Raw genomic sequence first — 23,185 nt, forward strand, 5'->3', positions numbered from 1 at the left:
CTTAAGTCCTCACAGAAAGAGGAAGTATGAGCTGCGAAGGACACGTCTAAGATGAGATTTTTTTGTTTCCACCTTAAGATGTTTTTTACAAGACTTTCACGTAAACTAAGGAGGCGGTTGCCTTGACAGAAGGACTGACATAACAGCAGTCTGGTGAGTTTCCTGTGTTAAACAATGGTATCTAACACCATAACATCAAAACCTCTGAACTCTAATCATCCATGATGCTTCTGCATGTGTGGCACTCAACACAGTCTCATTTCTAGATCAGTGTCATGTTGACCAAAACAGATTTGGTACGAAGTCCTGTCGGTGACGTAAGCGCCAGACAGACTTTAACACATTTTTTTCTGTTCCTTCAAGAGACAGATTCAAATGATTTTCCTACTTTTAATGCTTTTACGTACATGTGCCCAGATAATTTACAAAAGCATTGCTCACTGGAGCCTGAAGTAAACCAACAGAGGACTCAGAAATAAAGAAAAAACACGTGATATTTATTTAAGCTACTTTCTTCTCACAAGCACACGCCCACAAACACGCTCACAAATGCAGTTGGCATGCTCCCTCTTAACCGGTGTCATTTAAACATGGCAGACCAGCGGCTGGATAAAGGATGGGAGTACAATGGTCAGTGTTGGGGAGTAACGGAATACATGTACCGCCGTTACGTATTTAGAATACAGTTACTTTGTTGAAGTAAATGGATTACACAGCAGTATTTTCCTGTTTCATATTGTGGCGGGTCAGGACTGTTTGGGTTTGGTTTGACAGCTATGTTCTGTTGTTCCAGGCGGCAGAGTTACGGTTGCCATGGTTACAGGGCGACACGCGCTCTCTCTGTGACTGTGTGTTTCCTGGGTGAGAGAGCGCCTTTTTGTTGTTGTTGTTGTGCTAAGCTAATAGGCAGAATGCTACAGGCATAGCCCTAAAGAATGTAGCCTTATGGGCAGTGTAGTCCGTGTTGCAGGGAGAATGGACTGCCATACCCGTTATGTGTCTGTGAGCGCGAGGAGGGAGAAAAAGGGGAGTCGAAAAGTAGTTATCGTAGCAGAAACGGGAGCGGGAAGCATGTAAATATAATAATAACCACTGCAGCCAAGAAGAGTGCCTGACGAGCCCAGTTGTAAGTAAGCTATTACGACTAGACTGTATGCTGTGTTCATGTTTTCCTCCGAAACAATAAGTTCCGTTGGAGCAGCCTTTCAACTCCTCTCTCTGTCTCTCGCTAGCAAACTTGACCCAGACAACAAAGTAAAGCTATTTTTCGGCTACGAGCCCAACACCAGAGGTCCCTTTACTATGGTTCGGACCCGCGGACCTTCAGTAACAGTAATAAATCACAGCAATAGTACATTCACGTAGTTGTAAAAAGCATGATAATATATTAAGTAATCCAAAGTATTCAGAATACGTTACTCTCATTGAGTGACGTAACGGAATACGTTACAGAATACATTTTGGGGCATGTATTCTGTAATCTGTAATGGAATACATTTTAAAAGTAACTTTCCCAACATTGCTGGTGGGATGTGGTGAAATCTTAAATTGTTTTAATGGCTCAGTGTGGGGAAAAGAATCATAAGTCACAATCATTTCTATTGAGAGCTCCAGTAGATTTTCTTAGTGTGCAGGCTGTAATCAACTGACCTGCTGCCCTCTGTGGATGTCCACAACTGCAAACTAACCTGTTTATCCTGCACTAACCTGTAGAGCAGGGGTGGGGAACTCCAGGCCTCGAGGACCGGTGTCCTGCAGGTTTTAGATGTGTCCTTGATCCACTTGGCACCGACACTGGCACTCGAGGCCCGGAGTTGCCTACCCCTGCTGTAGAGGATTGTCATGCAACCTTTAAATAACATGGTTCGTCTACTTCAGTTTGTTTTGCAGCACGTTTCACATATGAAAAAATATAATGTCTCATGTACAGACCCAATATCTGATTTAAAAACATTTGAAATTTCCAGTTTATGAAATATCACTTAGCAGCCCCTACCTTTACATCTAACCTCTCTCCTTCCTCTCCTCTCCTGTCCTGTCTTTCTTATCTTTCTCTATCTCTGAGTGACGTTAGCTCTCTTTCTTCTCTCTCCATCTGAAATACAACAGCTGAACCTTTAGCTAGACTGTGAGACAAACTGCACACAAACGGTTAAAAAGCGTTATTTCTTTTATAATCGCTCCTCTTCTGTAACGCTAGCTAGGCGCTGAGGTACTGATATTTATGTAAATGTAGTGAGTAAAAGCAAAAGGTTGCCAGAAAAAGAAATACTCAAGTAAAGTACAGATACCTGAAAATTGTAAATACAATATCACAAGTCACCAACAGTCTACACAGTGAGTAGGCAGAGAAAAAGGGAAAAAACCTTCAGGTTACTCACTTAAACAGAAAAGAGAACATTTGCTGCGTGAGCTCGGGATATGTCTCACTGCTGAATTGTAGCTTTGAACTGGTACACATTTCTCGCAGCACATCCTGTTTGAAAATGTGACATTTACTCAGGGATTGTACTCGATGTAGGGCTTGACTCATATCTTGACGAATGGCTGTGGCTCATGGGGATTCCTTTATCCACTGGGGAAGCCCGGGTGTGGCTTCACACCTCTGTATAATTGCTTTGGGCTTGACTCAAGAGACTTTAATTGAATTTCTGGAGGAATTTTTTTCCCCTTATCATTTGTTGCTTTGATGGACTACCTCATCTCAACTTTTTGAATGGGCTCTAGTTAGGACCCAGTATGTCCGGATTCTAGGTTATCTGAGTCAAGTGCCGAATACACAGATATGCTGAAGCATGTTTTAAGGATGCCTTCCTGTGGTTTGTGTGCTTTGACATTCACAAACACGTGGTTGCCTTATTAATGCTTTAATGCAGCGGTTCCCAAACTTCTTTTGCTGGGCCCCCCTTTGTTTTACATGAAAAATGTTCGCGCCCCCCCACACGCACACGCATGCATGCACTAACACATCCTCCAACCACACACACCCATATTTTGCTCCATTGCGGTTTATTTCACACCTCAAACATTTAGTAAACAATTAAGCAAATACAAGTAAACTGCAATAAATAAACCACTAACTCTTTTATGCTACGTCCGCACCTACGCGGGTATTTTTGAAAACGCAGCTGTTTCATCCACACGTAAACGCCGTTTCGAATCAGCGAAAACTGAGATTTTCCTCCTTTTTTGCGTTTCCGTGTGGACGAGGAATACAGAGTTCGTCACGCAGCGTCAAAGGTATGTGCCTTTTTTCATGTCACGCTGTGCGCCACGTTATTGTTTACATGAGATGAATTGCAGAATGGCAGATAGAGACAAAATACTGTTAATCTGACTATCTGCAGGTTTTACACGCTTACATATAAACACGCAGTTACTGTCCCTCCATTTACAAAGGCAGAGGCGTCACGGTGTGATTATTTTACGTGTAGTTTTTTTTTTCCTGTGTAATAATATTCAACATTGCTATCAATACATTTTTCAAAAAATGCCTCTCTGTGCAAAATGGGTTTAAAAACATAAACAGCTGTTTGTCTCTGATTTAGACAGGGGGTTGTTATTTGGGTGTTTTTTACAGTTTCTCTGAGCATCTTGGGATGAATCTGCTGGGACGTCTACTCCTTGGGAAGATTGGCAGTTGTCTTGAATGTTTTCCATTTCTGAATGATCTTTTCACTGCATAATGATGGACTTCATATTGTTTGGAAATGGCCTTATAACCCGTCTAATATTGACGGGCTGAAACAGTTGCTTCTCTGTGATCATTACTGATGTCTTTCCTCCTTTGCATTGTGTTGCACTCAGCATCAAGGCAATTAAACCTCTGCGATATTGATCTTGTCCGTTAAGTGGCAGAGGGGGGTGTTAATTAATTTCAGCTGCTTTGATGTTAAATTAAATACAGGTGCATTAGAGGGGCAACAGTGAAACAATGGCATCTTCCATAGAATAGCAGAATTGGTTAGTTCACCAGTGATGCTCAGTGCTTTTCACAGATGAGAGCAGGATCACCCTCAGCACATATGACAGACACTAAAGTGTCTGGAGAAGCTGTGGAGAAGAAGGTTTTGCTTGCTGTAACATCATCCAGCATGACCGGTTTGGCGGTGGGTCAGTGATAATCTGGGACATATCCATGAAGGGATACACAGACCTTTAGAGGACAGGCAATGGCACCCTGACTGCCGTTAACATGCCGAGTCCAAGGGTCCCTCTCCACCTGCGTCTCAGCTTGAGTCCATTGATTCGTCTCTGCAAGTGTGTGAGCACAATCCTGAATCCAAGAGTTCCAAACAAACAGCCTGAGTATAAGGGTCTCTGTCTTAAATGCAGATACCTGCTGAGCCTTCTGTGGAGTTCCTACATTGTTCCTACCCCCAAGCCTACACCAGGGTCTCCTTTGTTGTCAGCATCAGCCTTCTTGTTGTCAACCACCTGCTGCGACATGTGATTGCTCCATCGCAGCTCCTGGGCTCCCATCCATCTTTCAGCGTATTTCTGTCTCAGTGATCGCTGGCTTCCACACAAGCCTCTAGAGGAGTCCCCTCTCCTCCTTCAACACAGTCTCTCACTGAACCTCCACTGCTGGCATGTTGTCCATCTGCCTGACGTGTCCCATCACCAATGCCTGTCACCACTCAAACCATTAGAGGGTTTCAGTCACTGGTCTCTCAGGCAGCCCACAGAGTTGCTTTATCTGCACGATTGGCCACCTGGCCGGCCGTATGAACCGCCATCTTCCCCATGCTTGCCTCAATGCCGAGCTGATCCCAGAACTGTGTCTTGTGTGTTTGATTTTCTGGCTCCCTGCTTTTTCGCTTTTTGTTTGTAGTCCTGCTTTGGGGTCTCGTCCTCATTAAATCTGACAGTAAGGATATACAGTTTTTCTGCTTTCTGCTTCTTCTGGCTTAATCTTTTCAATTAGAACTATAATAGCGTGTATTTTCTTTTCCGCCAAAGTAAAATGAAGCGTTTTAAACATGCTTAGGGTGAATTTAGTTCTTCGGTTAATTCATTACATTATAGACATTTCTTTGAAAGCAAAGACTTTTTTTCTTTTGCGGAAAAAAACAACACAAAGATTTCACATTTCTTGCTGAAATCTTGCAACAGTTAAATATCCTGTGAATGAAAAGTGAGTTTTCAGTCATATTTAACAACAAATATAAATGTGCTTATGCTCTTGTAGACAATATGAGCAACTAAATATATTGTTTATATTTAACATCCGTGTTTATGTTATGGGCGTTTTTTCTGGTTAACAGTTAGTGAACCAGAATAAGTTATTTTTAGTTAACATAGCAGTGAGGGATTTGATTTCGGGAAGGTTTAGCTGATTTAACGCTGTGTTGAAATGCAAAGGAAGGAGAACAGAGAGCTGAGAGGTGCAATCCAAACACACTCTTCCTCCTCTGTGTCTGTGCGTCGTCCTGTGGAGGTGGAACAAAGCTGTTGAGTCACCGGCTGGGCAGCACGTTTGAGATTCCTCTCTGCATGCAAGGGTCAGAGGTGAGATTTCCTCTCTTAGGTCTGCCGTGTCGAGTAAACTGTCTCATCCTTCCTTCGCCTGTGTTGTGCCTCGGTGTCTCTTTTTCCTAGGTGAGTCAATATTTACCACTTACTTGTTCCTAAGCTGTTTATGTTCTTAATAATTTCTGACTTTTCTGGGGCAAACTCTGCCACTGAATGTGGCCTCGGTGCTCGAATTCTTAGAAATATGAGGTCTACCATTCGCCTGTTTACTTTTTCGAAAAAGTGCGTTTGTAATGTTTACCACAAAGGAGGCACACTTCCTTTCACACTATAGTAAAGATGCCCACTGCAGCCAACACAAATGTTTGATTTTTGAGCGATGGATAGATCTCATAGAGCAGGAATAGCAATACTGACACCTTTTTTCTTGTATAAAACTGACAGATGATGAGAAGAAAAAGGGACGATTTTCATGCCAAATCAAAAACCTCACATTAAAGGAGTGATTCATTTAGGTGCATTCTGGGTGGTTGTTCAGTGTGGGTTGTACTGTGCGGTTTTCTCGCAGTTTGTCATCTCCAAAGCTTATGTAGGAGTTCTTCCTGCATTACCGTGACTGAACTTTGTCAACATTTATAACAGGTTCCTGTAGCCACAGTGCTGTTTGTTTTGTGTGTTATCAGTACCCTGCACAAATATACCCAATGAAGGCTTTGATGACAGGAATGAGAGATTTGATTTAGGGAAGGTTTTTCTGATTTAATAATGTATTGAAATGCATATCGTCAAATCAGTTCAAGAGTTACACAGAGAGGCATTTGTTTGTCATGTTGTGCGGATATTTCAGCTTCTGTCCTTCCCCTTTAGACCTTTCTACCTCCCTCGGGAGTTTGGACAGTTATTTATAACTGTTATTTGTTTTAATCCAAGAGCAAATGTAGATGGCTGCTGCAGATGTAACATATGCACAGTGGTTTGGCTAGAAAATAAGAAAAAGTTGTGTGGGACTTCAGTCATTTTTCTGTTGTGTTAAAACAGGTTATTGCCCCATGTTTACATCAACTGTACATTGACTCTCCTGCTAAGAAAGAGGACACTGGATTTATTCTTTAGCATTATAAATGATGCATATGGGGATTAGTCAATACACTTGGTTCAGCTCTATAAACAGCAGCTTAAACACCAAGCTTGAACTGTGAACAATCCACCTGCAGATGTATGAGAGGGTGTCTGGTTGGGATATTTTCATAAACAATAGCCTATGAATATTTCTGTGTTGAAAGAGCAGGGTGATGAGGGATAGGCTAGACTGATGCAGGAGGAAATTAAGCAAATTGTCAAATATTAGTATAAGGAGGAGAAAAGAGGAAATTGAAGCAGGCACAGCTTGCTTAAGGCAGGGACTGCAGGGAGTGTACACAGTGATTTGACAGCAAAGGGAAAAAAACAAAACACTTGTAGGCTTCAGCTTCTCATGTGGATACGCAGTATAATCCCTGAACAAAATCTTGTAATTCTGGAGCATTCATCTGCATTCCCAAGCCTGCAGTTTGTTCGAGTTTAATAATAATAATAATAATAATACATTTTATTTAAATAGCGCCTTTCAAAGCACCCAAGGACACTGTACAACAGATAAAAACTGGAAATATACACAATGATAAAAATAGAAGATAAAAGTTAAAACATACAGAAATTTAAGAATAGGCAATTTTAAACAGATGAGTTTTGAGGGTGGACTTAGGTGAGTGGCGGCCGGTGAATAGCGGCAGCCAGTCGCGCCAGCGTTCACTCAACCGGAAGACCTGGCTCATTCACAGCTGTATGTTACTGCTGCTCTTAGAAACTGTGTTTACTTGGACATTTAGACCCTTCTACATTATGTTCTCTTGCATGTTTAAGGTAGATAGCTTAGAGGAAAAATAACAGAGCCACAATAGAAAAAAACGAGAGCAGCCTTCTCACTGAGGATTTCACCTCAAACCAAAAAGCACAAACAAATTACCATTTCACACTACCTGCAATATTGTTTCCACAATGTGAAAAAACACAGTCACACTATTCATGTTCTCAGGCTCGGCTGAAGGAAGGGTAACTCCCGTTGCTTTCCCTTTTTCAGAGCTAAATGAGTCATGTATTTTGATAACCTCCCACAAGCTCCATGTCTTAAACTTAAGCCATTAACCCTTGTTCAAGGATGGCACGGTTTCTGCAGGCTAGTTTTAGAAAACTATTCCATCACTATTTCTGAGACGTCTCCCTTTGCGCTCTTAAGGGCTGAAATGTCATTTATATTAGAAAATTCCCACATTGTTCGTCTCTTATCAGGCCAGCAGGGATGGTCATCCTCACATTTCCGGGAAGGCTTCCTCATACTGCATCTTTAATTTAAAACAGAATTTCTCAGACATGGTTAAAAATAACTTGGTTTAGCAAACATGAGAACAAGATTCAAAGTGTTCTTAAGGACAGCGTGTTTCCTTTCAGCTTGTGAAAATAGTCTGATCTGATGCTTAACAATCAAGAGGCGTGAGCATCCTGAATTAGAGTGCAGAAAATTCTCTGGGTGCAAATAAAAACCTAAATAATTAATAAATATAAAAATACAGATATTTGGTTAGGAAAGGCTATGCAAACCATGAAATTCAGGTGGCGCTTGAGAATGCAAACACTATTTATTGGATTTAAAAGCAGCAACAGAAGGTAGAAACTTGGAGGTGCAAGAACAGGCGCACAGATTCTCCTCCTCTGCATATTTTAACAAATCCACAACAACTATACAAAGGAAAATAATCCAAAAGTCTTAGGCGTTATTTGAGCACACTAGGCTGTGTGCTCAAAGATAAATAAGTCATCTTTATGACTGACCTACAGGGTGTGTCAGTCTTGTGAGCAAGTTGTTACTTTTATTGCTGGTTGATGCGATTCATTGAAGATCTGGGTTTCAATTCTCCATTGAAATCACATCCTCTTCCCCTTAAAATAAAAAAAAGTTTGTTGTTTTAGCTTAGCTAAGGACTTTTTCATCATTCTAGGAACATGGAAATGTTAAAAAGCTGACATTTGCCACGTTTCTCCAAAACATTTCTGCGCTGTTCAAACTATTCACAAGATGGGGTTAAATGAGGTTAAAGGCAAATTGGAGGAAGAGCAAACTGAAATTGAGTAAACATGAACATTTAAATGAGTTAAAATACTGCTTAGAATTTTTTTAAGGACAAACTTTAGCAACTTAATGTTGGTTTCGACTGATCAGTCAGTCAAAAAGATGAACCCTGAGCAGTGCTTGAGTATTGTGATATTTCCCTTCCTGAAGTCCAGAGTTTGTCTCCTACAGCTGCGAGCTGTTTGTTAACAGCAGTTGAAAGAACATTTTGTTGCTGTTGCACGTTTATCTGAATCACAACCGGAATCTGTATGTTTATGGTGACGCATACAAAGTTTGCAACCTCTGTTTAAAGCCAATCACTGCTGAGCTCACTGCTGTTTGTTTCCACATCATCCTTGATTTTAAATATTTGACTGCCCTACAGAAAGCACTTGTTGTTTCAGGCTCGTGCAGTTTTAAGCTGCTACACCAAACCTGCTGACAAACTAATTTAATTCCAACATAACATGGAATTGAAAGTAAAATCCTGAGCTACGCATGCACGTAAAGTGTCTGTCTTTTCCTGAGATGTTCGTGTTATCAGTACCTTGCACCTGTGACCGCTCTTCAGTGTATGTGGCAATCGCTGCCCTATAAACAGATGGACAAAGTTCACATGACTGAACAGATCTGTAGACCAAATGAACATTTAATCAAATGTAAACAGAAAACAGACGCTTGTTCCTCTCTGTCAGTTTGCTGTAGCGAAATTTAAACATTGCACAAATTTGGTCCGTTAGCGAGGCCCATTTCCCAACAGCTTCTGTAAGTTTTCTGCCATGCAAGCATTTTCAATAACACTGCTGTGGTTTACAACATACAGCTTGACTTTGTCCAATGAATGCAAACAGAAAAGGTCGTGCTGAAGATGATTAGCAGATTTTATAAACTGTAGATTATTGCTTTAAGATATCTTAAGATACGAAATGATTTCCAGCAGCCTTGCTCCTCTTGCGCCCTTCCCTAAAGTGGTTATCAACACTATGATAACGATATTCTCATCAGCCATTCACTCCTTCCACCATCTGTTCCCAGAAGCAGACATCTTTAGTGCTGCTTGCTCTGGAAAAACTGCATCACTTTCTTGTTTTGTGCCTTGACTGAAACTTAATCGGGGAGGTTTAGATTCAAAATGCTTTCTGATTAATTCATCCAAAACTTTTATTATTATTATTATTGTTATTATTGAACTCTAATGACATTATTCAGAATAGTCATTTATCTTATAGTGGGTCTTGGTACAACTGCTTAGTATTGGTGTTTTAGCTCCTGTCCCTTTAAGTCATTTTTGCTCTGATTGGCTACCCCTTGCAAACAAAAGGTCTGAACAGCAAGCGAGTGGATACACTGTGATCAAAGGCAGATTTGTGTGCCTCACGCCGGATTCATGGTCCTGTGTTAAATTGACTGAACGAGAATAGATCGAATTGAAGAGAAAACTTCACTATATAGCCTTTTGGCAGTGACAATACAAAGTAATGGAGGTGCACGATACACAAAAGTATAAATACTGTCATTGGCATCTGTGAAGGCTACATCATATGGGAGGTCTGCTGTGAACTGTGCATGGTGAAGCTAGCATGTCACAAGTCTGTCATAGCTGTGTGGCCCTTTGTAGATGGAGTGTGATCTCTGAATAACAGTCAAATAGCTCCCAGCGAATATTAAACAGTTATGAGCTATTATAGATGATCCCTTTCTACCTGATCTTGAAGATCTTAAAGTAGACCAAAGACTGAAAAAGAGTTTATCTCTACTTTTGTTTTACTGAGAACTATATTTAATGTGAGCTTCCACAGTTATTACAGAGTATTTATGAGGGGGAAAAAGCAAAATAAAGAGCATAAGGTGTCCGCTTGAAGTTTATTATTGACTGTAGCTGTAATAGTGCATAAACTGTAGATCTTGCAACACTGCCAATGACAAAAATGATAGAGAATTTCTCTTCCAAAAACCCAAATAGTGCTCAAAATAGGCAGATCTTGGCTGGGAAACCTGCTTCTTTCCTGCCAGGAAGCAATATTTTGAGCTGCACTGATTAGCCATTGTCTGCAGTTAAGGATGTTTCCAGTAATGTGTGAAAGTGGTACCAAGATAAGGTGCTGAAAAGTGTAATATTACACAACTATAAATCTATTTGGAGTTAAGGTGGTACACCACCATTTCACAAAGAGTGCATGTGTGGCTCTGAGTCATTCAAAAGTACAGTAAGAAAGAAAAAGTTAAGCGTCATCTGACTTTTGGTAAACATGAGCTCAGTCTGAATCCACTGCGCAGCCAACCTCTGGGATCCCTGACCTGCCTGCTGGTTTACACCTCCGGTGACTCACTCGTTTCTGTCTTCTTCAGCCTCATGTCTGCAGCGTGACCCGATGAACCAGTTCACTTCTTCCCACGCTCGCCCCTCTCTGCCTGAACTTGTCTAAATAGCTCAACTATGCACTGGAAGCAGACACAGATATTGGGTCTAAAATGAATTAAAATTCAGCTCTCCTTTTATACCTTGAAAATATTTTTTGTTTAAATCTAAAGACCACTTAGTCAACTTTATTTTAAGCCGTGCTTATTTTCCATTATTTGTTTTGCTTTTATGAACAAAAACTGAGTGAATATAAGCTTTAGATAGATGGAGCCTGCTTTTGCATGCCTGTTTCTCACAGTCAAAATGTTGTGAACCTTTTCTTCTTAGAAACGAGATTTCTTCAGAAGAGCTTCTGCTCAAAACAAACAACAACCACTTGAAAAGTGCACGTGTAATCGAGATCCTGTGTGGTTTGCATGCAGTGTAAAAAAACACAAGCCAACAATAAAAGCACTAATATTAGCCAAGTCTCGATACCAACCAATATTGCCTTTGACGGTTGGCCTGTGAACCCAGGATAACACTTATTGAAGGCACTGGCTTGTTTTTATCTGTGGTGTCACACTGCATACTGGTTACATTTTTCCCAGAAAGATGTGAAACATTTTGATGAAACAAAACTAAACAAACACCACTCAGTGTTAAGACACGTTCACAGCGTTCACTGGAGCCCTCTTTAACCACAAGCAATCTCCCATTCATTATAGTTTTCCCATCAGCAGTAGCTCTTCCTGTATCGTGATACACAGGTGAGAATTTTGAGGTTTCGATCATTTCCTTTCCTTCTTCCCACAGCAGCTGCACACATTTCGTTGCTACTGTGTTCTTCTAAAAGCCTTTGCTTGCCTTGGTGCAGATTGTCAAAACTTACCATACCGATTTGTGATATTATGTACCAATTTATTTCTTTTTACTTAAAATTGCAAACGACTCAAGATGTGCTGATAGATTCATTATCGGACCATCGCGAAACATCGGGTAGACAATGCAATGAAATCATGGTCATATACACTAAAAACAGTTTCTGCCCCAAAGCTGTTAAAGCATTATAAACGTTTTTAAATTACTACTGATGGGAGGGGGGGACAATATCATGAAAGCCGGGACTGGCACACACATTTGTTTAATATCTGTCATTTTTTTAAATTTATATTTCCTTTTATTTTTTTCTATATTTTATCACCTTTTCAACACAGAAAAGCACTGCACTTGTTTTGTGTGAAGTTTCCACACTATCTGCAGCTACAGACTCTGCGGGTGTGAAGTCACACAATGTTAGAAAAAAAATCTGTCATTAAATCTCATCTGAACGTGACCTCATACAGAGTATTACAGCTGCTGTTTCAACCAGTTCAAGCATGTATGCTAAACTACTATTCATACAGAGTTTCAGAAGATGGGTGGATGAAGTCGGTGGGGGTGAGGGGAATTTATGAAACAATTGAGATTTTATTTTAACTGCTTGTGTGCTGTTAATGACAGGTTTCTGTACCATATTTAGGAAAGCAATGTTTTGTTTTGTTTTTTCCTCTGGCGCTTTCCAACCACATCCATGCAAATAATTCAATAGGAAGTTAAAACCAGCAGTAACAGTCATTTTGGATCAAACATGAATGGATCTGTTAAGATGTTAATCACTCAGTAAATCAGCATGTTTGATTCAGATCCATGTAGAAAATGTACCGAGTAAGTCACTCCTTACTCAGTACACTCATGTCTGCCTTCTGCTTTAGTCGTGTACTTTAATTGTAACTGAACCTGATGACTGGACTCATGACTGGACTGATTGTGTAATACCAGTACTAGTTCAGTGAAAGGCTGGTAATATGTAATTCTAAGTTAAATGCCATTTTCTCTGGTCTTCTATTGGTTTTAATAATTGCCCAGACATATGCGTAAACCACACTGAACTGATGAGAAAACCATGCACATTTATGCAAACTCATGAACTGATGTCAGCCAGAAGAAACAAGGTGCTCAGGTGTGAAAAAACCCAGATGTTGCTTCTAACGGCACTTAAAGCTGGTACTGAATTCCTGGGAAGATTTTCAATTTTATTGCTTCTTTATTAGAAAATGTCATATGCTGGGCTTCAACTCAGATTCTCTGGAACTTTCAGTCACAGGAGCTGATTCAGGGAACTAAAAGGTCCCTTCAATCCACTGTTTTTACACATGGGAACTAAGTTACGGTTACTTTCACACAAAAGCTGGTGAAGCAAGACCATCCCTCTGGCTTGTTGGGAGGTGTGGGCGTGTTTATTTCTGCTTGAAAAAGTAACTGCTGGGACCGTAACATTTTACTTCTCTGATTCACTGCCGTGGTTGTAACAAGCACTGCACCTTCTTTACATTCGCCCTCGCTCTCACTCGACCACACCCTGCCCTTCTGTCTGTGTCCCTGTCGCCTCCAGAATGTTTTCATAGAGGTGGCCATACAGGGGTGACACACCATAAAACCAGAATTTCCAGTTTTAATATGCTGTCGGCAAATATAGTTTACTTGAAAAAGTATGACAAAGAGCAAAATGAATGTTCTGCCTGGTTAATTGTCGATATCAGCTGATATCACTAAGAATAGGTACATATCAAAACCAAATAAGATTTTAAAATCCATAATAATCTGTTTTGATTGATTGATTGATTGATTGATTGATTGATTGGAAGTCTCAACCATTGTTTTAATGATTCTCAGCAGAGCCGAGCAGAAGCATCGGCTCTCCCAGAATGGAGTTATCCTTTAACCCTGGAGAAACCATGGGGTCAAATTTGACCCCATGGTTTCCCTAGTAAGCCAATGGGGTCGGCTCTGGCCCCATTGGTTCTCCAGGGTTAAGAGCAAACTTGGTCAGGAAAGACAAATAAATATTACAATCATATAAGAATTAGAATCATAAATATTAGATCAGGCAAGAGTGTGAACTGTTGCCTGTCTCTATGTTATGTTATGCCCTGAGATGCACCAGTGATCTGTCCAGGGATTTGCACCAGCTTGTCTGCAACCTTATTACATTATTACCAACATAGGGCAGTCTTGCCCGGAGGCACTAAGGCGGGGCAGCAAATTTTGGGGGTTGCCCAGCGACCCCCTTGGTGGCACCCCTGCCCTGTACAGGCCCACATTTTGCACCTTTTGAAGACAAACTCTGGTTTATCTGCTTGTAAACACAGTCCCTGCTTACATGTTGTTTAAAACTAGATCAAATGTTCAGTGCCAAACACAACGGGCTAAACAGCCGCAATCTGTCGAGGTTACCAGGTTACCTCACTATGTGTAAACAACCACATTAAAACTACGGACGCATGCAGTTAAATCAAATTGGTCTCAGCGCGCACTTTTTTACTACAAGCCACATTCACATTCATATTCGTACAACACTTTAACAGTCATAATCACACTCGCACTCATCACGGTGGATGCGATAGGAGCAATTGTGGGTTTCAGTAAACCAATGACCATATTAAAGTGGGATTTGTTATTTGTTATTTTATTTAGTTCAAATTGTGGTGCTTTTATTTTGAAGGTCAAGCTTGCCTGCGTAAACAATCATTACGCTGCATGTGTGTGTAAGTGGGCGTAGGCTACCGATGTGCCAAAAAGTGATCGTCTGCCAAAAACTGATTTCTGGCATTTGCCAAAAAGTAATTACAAGTATTTAAACTGCCATGAATAAACTTTTGGCCTTTAAACAGCGAAGCATATCAAATGTATCCCTCAATAATATAAAATAAGTCATCTTGAGCCACAAAACAACATTGGTATCACAAGCTAGAAGCCGCAGTCAGTTTTTGACAAAGTGACTAAGAGGATAGCAGAAATTGCAACTATATAACAATAGTTCCATAAAGATATTTTTAGTGGCCAAAAGGGGACTGGATTGGTTTTAATGTTGGTACAATAACGCAGAGTCATAAAGATACTTAAAAAACAGGTCATTTAAAAATTTTATATATAACCCCGTAAACCCTGTTCACTAAAATCTACTTACCAATATAAGTAAAGACATTACACATCAAAACAAACAAACAAAAAAACACACACGGCAACACTGGAAATCAGTTTTTGGCAAACGATCACTTTTGTGCTCGTTAAAAAGTTTGGGCAACCAAACTGTTCTAGAAGTGGATAATTGTAAAGAAACCTCGGAAGAATGGCGACTATCTTTGTTTATCTTAGTAAACTTTATTTTATGTGTTTTTGGCGAACTAATGGAGGCTTGGGTTGTGCATTTACTTAGTCCCACTTGACACTTTACTGTCTGGGGGTATGATTTGCATAGCAACAAATCTGATGTCGTCCGACACTCATACAAATTCACCAGTTTTAATTCAGTTCCTCCTGAGGGGTTAATACATTCCATGCAAAAATGTAGAGGCTGGCCAAGGGAGCAACACTTAACACTGGACTGTTATCAGGAATTCTGGGTCTGCTTCCAGTCATAAAGCATTACGCAGCATTTTGGCTTACACACGCAGCTCCTCAAATACCAGAGCGCTAGTCATTCACGATCAAGAGAAGGAGCTAGATGGCGTGAGAAAGGAGAAGTGAGCAGGAGAGAGAAAATATCAGGCAGTGTACAGTTAGCTCTTTCAGTTTCTCTGGTTTTTGCTGGATTTTAAAGGCTCTTGGGCTTTTCACATTCTCTGGATGTAATTTAAAGACGCAGGAAGACCTGGCACTAGGTCAGCTGATTTCCATTTCAGGTTTTTGCTGTGACTCTTAGCATGTTCACTTCTAAATGTTCTGTATCTTTGTTTTTCAGCCATGGGTTCAAGTTCAACACTGGCAAGCCTTGTGTTTTTCCTTGGTTTGTGTGGAATCTGTAGCGGATTTGAACAGGGTGAGCTGAGTAACACTGCTTCACACACACACACACACACACACACACACACACACACACACACACACACTGAACACATTAACAAATTTTTAAATGTTTCTGTAAATTTATCATATGTCATGTTTTTGCCAAGCTGCAGTTTGAGCCACTAGCATGATCTGAAGTATTTTATTGCCCTCTTGTGGCCAGGGATAGAATTACAACAACACTGATTTTTAACTCTGCTTGGGAAAGTTCAAGTAAAAACACATGGAGCAGGAAATATGTCACATCTCAGTTCAGTTCAGTTCAATTCAATTAATTTCAAACAAATAACAACATTATATTTGACTTTGAAATGTTTGATTTCTCAGCAATAAAAGGTTAAATAACTATTTTCTCTATTCCACACTTACATGTATGTTGCAGAGAACTGTACTGACTACAAACTCCAGTTTGAGAGGGTTTTCTCTGTTCCTGGAGATGTGGCTATGCTGAGAAGCACACTGGTGTCCTCAGACGTCTTTGATTTCAAAACTGTCCCGTACAACATCACGTGGTACAACTCGGTGTCAGGCCAAGAAATCAGCAGTCAGACTGGTCACATCCTGGTGCACGAGGAGACTCTGTGGATTCTCAATGTAACCATGAATGACAGTGGGGATTATGTGACCATACTGAGGTAGGAAGCACTAGTAGAAGTAGAAATATTAGAAATGAGTAGAACACAGTATTAATTTACACCTTACACAACTCATCGAACTGCCTCCATGATCTATCAGTAATCACAGTGAACACAGAGTGGTTTATGGCTTTTACTGTATTGGAAATTATAATAGGAGAATGACGAAACCGCCCACATCTCAGTACTTTCAAACACTTTTATTCCGATTGCCGTTCACACACGGGCTGCAGCTTTGCAGCTTGCAGCCACACACTCCAACAACAACAACCGGATTCCGCTCAGGTGCGTCCGCCTCCCGTGCAGCGGCACTGCTGCAATATTATCTATCCCCAACACAGAATTTGATTTAGATTTTCAAAATCTAAGATCAAGATCCCTTACAATTCCAACAAATTTAATATTAATATTGTTTGATTTTTGACTGTGAAGAAGGTCAAACAATGACCGTCACTGCCAGGGCGAGTGTGCCCAATTATCTATTCATTTATAATATTTCTGCTTAATTTCCCAACAGGACTCCTTCCCACTGCTACAGGCAGGCCAGCCGACTGGTGGTGGATGAAAGACCTACAGGAGAATGTGGAAGGCCGAGGAAAGCTTATCAGCAACTTACAAAAGGAGTCACTGACAATCTGAGCTGCCCTCTGAAGAACGAAATGAATAAGCTGAACAGCTACAACATCTCTTCCTCCATCAAGTGGTACAGAGTGAGTTCTCCAGAATTGTTGTTGAGTGCTGCATGAAACCTAATGGTTTTAATGGAGAGACTGCACAGTAGCTGCAGCCTCAACTATTTACTACCACTATTCCAACTTCTATCAATACCAGGAATGTATTGAAACTCTGGGGAGATACGAGTGTTTAAAAATTGCAATTTGACTGACAGCAGATCCCAGTCTCGGTGTGTTTGTGTGCGTGCCCTTTAATTTTGTGGAAGGGAAACAAACAGTTTAATAATATTAAAAATCATGGAACTCTTTAAATGTCTATCTGAACAGATTAGGAGCATCAAAACTATCCCAGTGGCTGTAAACTGTTCTCCAATTTAAATAGTTAACATTTTTCTTCATGCATTGTTAATTTGAAAAAAGACTTATGCGTTTCTCCCTCTAGGGTTGTGACCCCATAGAGGACGGAACAGGCAGCTATGAGTACTGGGGTACCAGACTGAAAATTACCAGTGTGGACCTTCAACACAAAGGCACCTATACCTGTACTCTGACATTCACCCTGGGTGGCATCAAAGGATCTGTGTCAGAGACTATTAGCGCAGAGGTCAAAGGTGAGATTGTAGATTAAGAGAAACACTGAAATGAAGTGAGGGGGCTATGAAGTGGATGAAGTGTGGAAGGGCAGTTGGTCCAGATGACATACTTTTGTATGCTAGGAGAGGAACTTTGGCTCTGAATGACGTAGTCAGGAATGGTGAAGAAGTATGTGAGGGAGGCCATGTATGAGGACAACGAGACAGTGGTGCGGGGCGCATTCGAAGTGATAGAAGGTGTTTAAGGTGGGGGTGGGACCAGGGATTGACCATGCTGTTTGCGATAGTGATGGACAGGCTGAAGATGAGGTCAGACAGGATTATGATGATGTGAATTATGATGTTTGCAGACCTGTAGTGGGAGCAGGGAGCAGGTGGAAGACAACCTAGAGCAATGGAAGTATTGACTGGAGGGAAGATAATGATAATGGCGGTTTGGAGATGGTGGCAATGATAAAGAGACAGGAGGCCGAGCTGGGGGATTTGAAGATCTATATAGGTTTATACTGGGTGTGACAAAAATGATTAAGATTAGCATTGAACATATCAGAGAGGCTGCTAATGTTAACAGTTTGGAGATAAATGTAAAGAGGAAAGGCTGGGATGGTTTGGACGCATGCAGAGGAGGGAAAGGGGCTATGTTAGACATATAATGCTGAGGATGAGCATCCAGGCAGGAGGAAAAGAGGTAGAACACAGAGAAGATTCATGGATGTAGTGAAGGAGGGCATGTGGAGGGTGGGTGTGACAGAAAGGGGCAATAGGGATAGGGCGAGATAGAGGCAGATGATCTGCTGTGGCGCCCCATGAAGGGAGCAGCTGAAAAAAGAGGAAGAAGACAACAGAGTGATTTTTTTTGTCCATATGTAAAGATGAATTATAAAATAACAGTGATGATACAATAAGTAACTGTATAGATGTGCACAATGCTCTTCAGTCATAAAGCTGGTATTTCCGAGCACTCAACTTGGTTTTCATTTACTTGGGTTTGACTGTGTCATAATTATCCCCCGCTAAGCCTCATGTAGCTTATAGGTTAGCACCTAGATACCTCAAATTATGATTCACAGATTCACTTAGTGAAAATTGTTATGTTATATCTTGAACAAGCATGTGGCACAAGACGGGGAAATATAAAACAAAAACTGTGTTTGCCTTGGGCTACACAAGATAAAGACCTCGTCAGGAGCCCCCACACAGCTGAGAAGGGCAGCTGTGTCTTTGTTCTGTTATTCAAGCAAGGTTTATGTTTGACTGCTAACTGACCGTGATATCCACTTCAGTTAGTCAGGCATATACAGTAACGCCCTCAAACACAAACAAAACAGAACAGAACAGCTCCCAAACACTTGCAAGCGAGCTGAGGTATCGTGACTTCTATACTGAGTGCAGTTGAAAGGACAGAATCACGGTTGCCCAACACATCCCAGCCCAAAGGCCTCAAAGACTATCTTGACACTACTGTACGTTGACAAAAATCCGGTGAAAAAAGCATAATCGCTTCATTTTAACAATAAAAATAATAACAGAAAAAGAAACATCAGTTGTGTTAGTAATAATGGTTTCTTAGGTTTGCTTACTGTAAAACTGTGAAAGAGAAATATGATTCAATTTCCATTATATCTTTGTGATTATTCAACCTCTACTGTAAGCTACACAGTATTTGATGTTCTCTGTTTCAGGGGATTACTCTTTGGTTCCACAAGTGCATGAACCCTCCAATGATGTAATCAAAGCACAGAGCGGTAAGTCCTCTAAGATCTTCTGAGAAATGTGGTGTTCTGTTGATTTCATATTTATGTATCTCAGGCTTCATTTAGGCCAACATATTGGGTTGAAAGTCACAGACTTCTGCAGGGAGAGTAAATGCTAAATATACAGTTTCATGTTTATACTGAGTCACTGTTTTGCGCATGTTTTCAGGGTACAACTTCAGTAAAAGGTGCCTGGTGTTTGTGCCGGGTGTTGGGAAGCCTATCGTTGATATTTATTGGTTGGACAAAGATGGATTCTTTGAGACTAACACCTCTCACCGTGTACACATGTTAGAACAGCGGTCAGTACCTTAAATCTCCATCAATTTGTTTTATTTGCTTACTTTTGAGAACGTTGAGACTTTTGGGAATTTTAGGACGATCTCATCTCATTGTCTTCAACAGTTTGCTGCCCCAAGATGGCTCCAGTAAAGGTGCGTGGTTAGAGACCTGGCTGATATTTTCTGAGCTGAAGGAGGAGGACTTCAACATAAACTACACCTGCTGTGCGTACAGTGACAGGGGCTTTCCTGAAAGATATTTCAGTCTGCAACCAGCAGGTAAAAACATTATATCTCACCTAATGTTGCTTACTAACCTTGAGGACTAGTGTATGTTCTCCCAATCAGTTAATCAAGTAATCTTTTCTCTAAAATATGAAAAAGAAAGAAGTCAAACTGACTGGTCAGTAGGTGGTGATTTCTCTTATACCAAACAGAGCTTCAGAGCAGCTTAGGACTGCAGTGCAAGTTACCATGGCGATGTACTCCAGTAAGAAGCGAACCTTCGTAACAGTGAAAAACCTGGATTTGAGCTTAGTGAAGTTACCTCACTAAACTCAAACCATGCTTTGTGTAACAGTCCTCAAAGTGTGAACGAGCACAATGTAAAAAAACTTTTTGAATAACATCCAGTCAGTGAAAAAATTATTAACATTTAATCCACCAAAGCATTTCTATTAACTTCTTTTATTCATGTTGACTAGTTTTATATTATTTCACATGGGATAACTTTATTACCATGACAACAGATGTTCACGGTAAATAAACTCCCAGTCAGACTAATCACAGGTCTCAGCACAACGAACTTTTAACTACAACATATTAAAGAAGTCTATATCCAAAACATTATCTGTAGAAGATATTTATAAACTGTTACAAAGAGTTATGATTATTGTTTAAGCTTTTTATTTATTTAGTTTATTTCATCACTGCAGTCGGCACGCTTTGAAAGGACCAACCTGAATTGGACTGCAAGTCTTTGTTCAAAGTGATAATAAGACAGGAAAAATGTTAGCATAATTTAAACATCTATTTAATATCAATAATTACACCAGATGCAACATTTTCATTAAGGGAATTGTGCCAGCTTTGAATGATGATCTTTTTTATGAAACTGAAAAATAAAATAAACTAAAGGGAAAACTGTTGTAAAGTAAATCAAATGTTACATTTTTAAGGTTCACTCGCTTTTTTGACATTTAATTCTCTTGGTTGTTCATCTCCCCAGATTCAAACATCACCGTTGTAACTGGTGCCTGACTGTAACGCACAGTAACCAAACTGATGCATCAGCAAAGTACTCCATCTTTATCAGGTTTGCCTGTAAAATCCACTTATAATGGCTGCTAACCAGCAAATGAATAATTTTATGTTAATTATTGAGGTTGTAGTTTGCAGTGGGGATTTACTGGAATGAATTAACCAAATATAAACAATGTTTTCTTTGTAACGTGGGAAAAATGTAATAGAGCTGTTGTGTTGTACTGCACAAGATATTACTACTGCAATCAGTGTCCACTGTATATACACATATATATATGCAATAAATATTCTGAGCATGTTGTTCAGTAGACGAGTGTTGTGTTAATTTACAAACCTTTATATCTACACATTTAAACGGCAAACCTAGCTATCCTAAAAGAAAGTGGTTTGAGAAAATCTTCAAGGTGACCTGAATGTTTGACTTAGTGCAATGTACCAGTCATGATGTTTTGTTGCTATAAGTTAAGGTTTTCATAGGTGGTAGTGAGACAATCTTTCTTATATGTGTAGTCACACCTGAAAAGGAATTGATATTACAGGGCCATCGTTACATGTGTTATGAAAATTATCACTGAACACTTGGACATTTGCTGGGTTAATGAAGTCCACTGAGCAGGTTGGGGAGGAGAGGATGTTGTCTAAGCTAACATCCATCATGGACAGCCCCTCCCACCCCCTGCATGAGACTGTACGAGCACTGAGCAGCTCGTTCGACAGTAGACGTTTACACCCACGGTGTAGGAAGGAGCGCTACCAACAGGTCATTCTTACCAACAGCTGTCAGACTCTGTAACACAGTTTAACAATTTTTTGGTTATCTTACTCATCAGCTTGTTTGTTCACTGTACATGCATACGAACTTCAGTTGCTTATGTGTATAGGACCACTTTGTGTCTTGCATTTATATTTTATATCCCTCTTGCTATAAGATCTGTGTAACCACCAAATTTTCTTATTTGTGGGATAATAAAGGTTTATTCTATTCTATTACCAAGGTGAGCTGACTCTGATGTAATATCTGTCCTGCTGTCCACATCATCCTCCACATGAGAGACCCTGCAAACCCGTCATCGTTCGGCAGGATGTGACACAGAGCAGTGGGCAAACAGACCCAAACATTTCACAGGAAAAGGTTTTCGAGTGGGATCTACGGAAACTTGTTTTCACCATTTTAAAAAAATTCCAACCATAATATTTGGGGTTATTAGCTCACAATTCCTTGTTAGGTGTCTCACAATTTTTACTTAACCCCTAAGTTTTAGCTAGTAAATTGAAATTTTGAAGTCCCTAATTTGACATTTTGATGCCTAGTATTTTTTCATTGGCAGAAAAAGGCTTCCATAACGAGCCCTTGTGTACAGTGCAGGCAGTGTCCCTATTCCACAAATGTAAGAGTGCCTCATTTTCTACAGTGTGAATTTCCAGAGAATAAATGTGATTCATCTGCAGAGCACAAGCAGTTTTAAACAGTTCTGTGGTTCTGAGTACCACAGAGGCCTATAAAAACAAGGCCATGGAAACAGTCACCTAATTTTAAAACCACATCCTTGTTTGCCCTGTTTCACATACATCCAGTAAAGGGCAGATATAGACAATCAAACACCGCCACACCAACATCTAACTGCCTGACTGACTTTGTACTGTAACAGGGGAAAGCACACAGACACAGAGAGAAACACGCAGTCCACACAGAAAGTTCTCGATTCATCCTCTCCCCAGAAACAGGCTAAAAAAGCGCTCAAAGTGCAGCAGGACCATTAAAATCAAAGTTTAGCATAAGTTGAAACACATTTCACGGCTAAAGCTCGACGTTGTGTCAGGCTGACTCCCCGTGCAGCCACAAGAGGGCTCAGTGTGACCGTCATAACACGCAGAAATGTGGGAGACAGACGCACTCAGGCTGCTGGAACCACTTAATGTGACAGAAAACGGAAAAAAAAATCACACACAACAACAATTGCACTTAAAATAAAGATTGTTTTAACAAGAACTAAAAAGGTGCTCCACAGTAATTGGCGTGGAAGAGATCAGTGTATGTGTGAATCATCCGAACAGCACGCTCTCCTCCCAAAGATTGCCCAACATGTTAGGACATAATTTGGCTTTCAAAATATCTCCCAAAAAGGAAATTGCC

The 23,185-nt window shown here is 40.4% G+C and overlaps 1 protein-coding gene across 5 annotated transcripts; it reads left to right on the forward strand.

Moving 5' to 3' along the window:
- Window positions 1-69: 69 nt before the first annotated feature.
- Window positions 70-22,041, forward strand: LOC146690251 (interleukin-1 receptor type 2-like). 5 transcript variants are annotated; one of them, XM_085435225.1, is made up of 9 exons: window positions 70-153; window positions 15,748-15,825; window positions 16,234-16,486; window positions 17,004-17,196; window positions 17,603-17,771; window positions 19,436-19,498; window positions 19,677-19,809; window positions 19,913-20,067; window positions 21,017-22,041. In XM_085435225.1, exons 2-9 carry the CDS (start codon window positions 15,750-15,752, stop codon window positions 21,046-21,048), a joined length of 1,074 nt encoding a protein of 357 aa, XP_085291351.1. In that variant the 5' UTR covers window positions 70-153; window positions 15,748-15,749; the 3' UTR covers window positions 21,049-22,041. The 5 variants fall into 5 exon arrangements, with proteins under 5 accessions (XP_085291351.1, XP_085291353.1, XP_085291350.1 ...); XM_085435227.1 differs by lacking the exon at window positions 70-153 and adding an exon at window positions 1,068-1,126; XM_085435224.1 differs by lacking the exon at window positions 70-153 and adding an exon at window positions 5,417-5,601.
- The last annotated feature ends 1,144 nt before the right edge of the window (window positions 22,042-23,185 follow it).

The sequence above is a fragment of the Copadichromis virginalis genome, linkage group LG16 (genome assembly GCF_057382275.1).
Source record: "Copadichromis virginalis isolate Kocher_CV1m ecotype Utaka linkage group LG16, C_Virginalis_male_GT1.1, whole genome shotgun sequence".
Lineage (NCBI taxonomy): Eukaryota > Metazoa > Chordata > Actinopteri > Cichliformes > Cichlidae > Copadichromis > Copadichromis virginalis.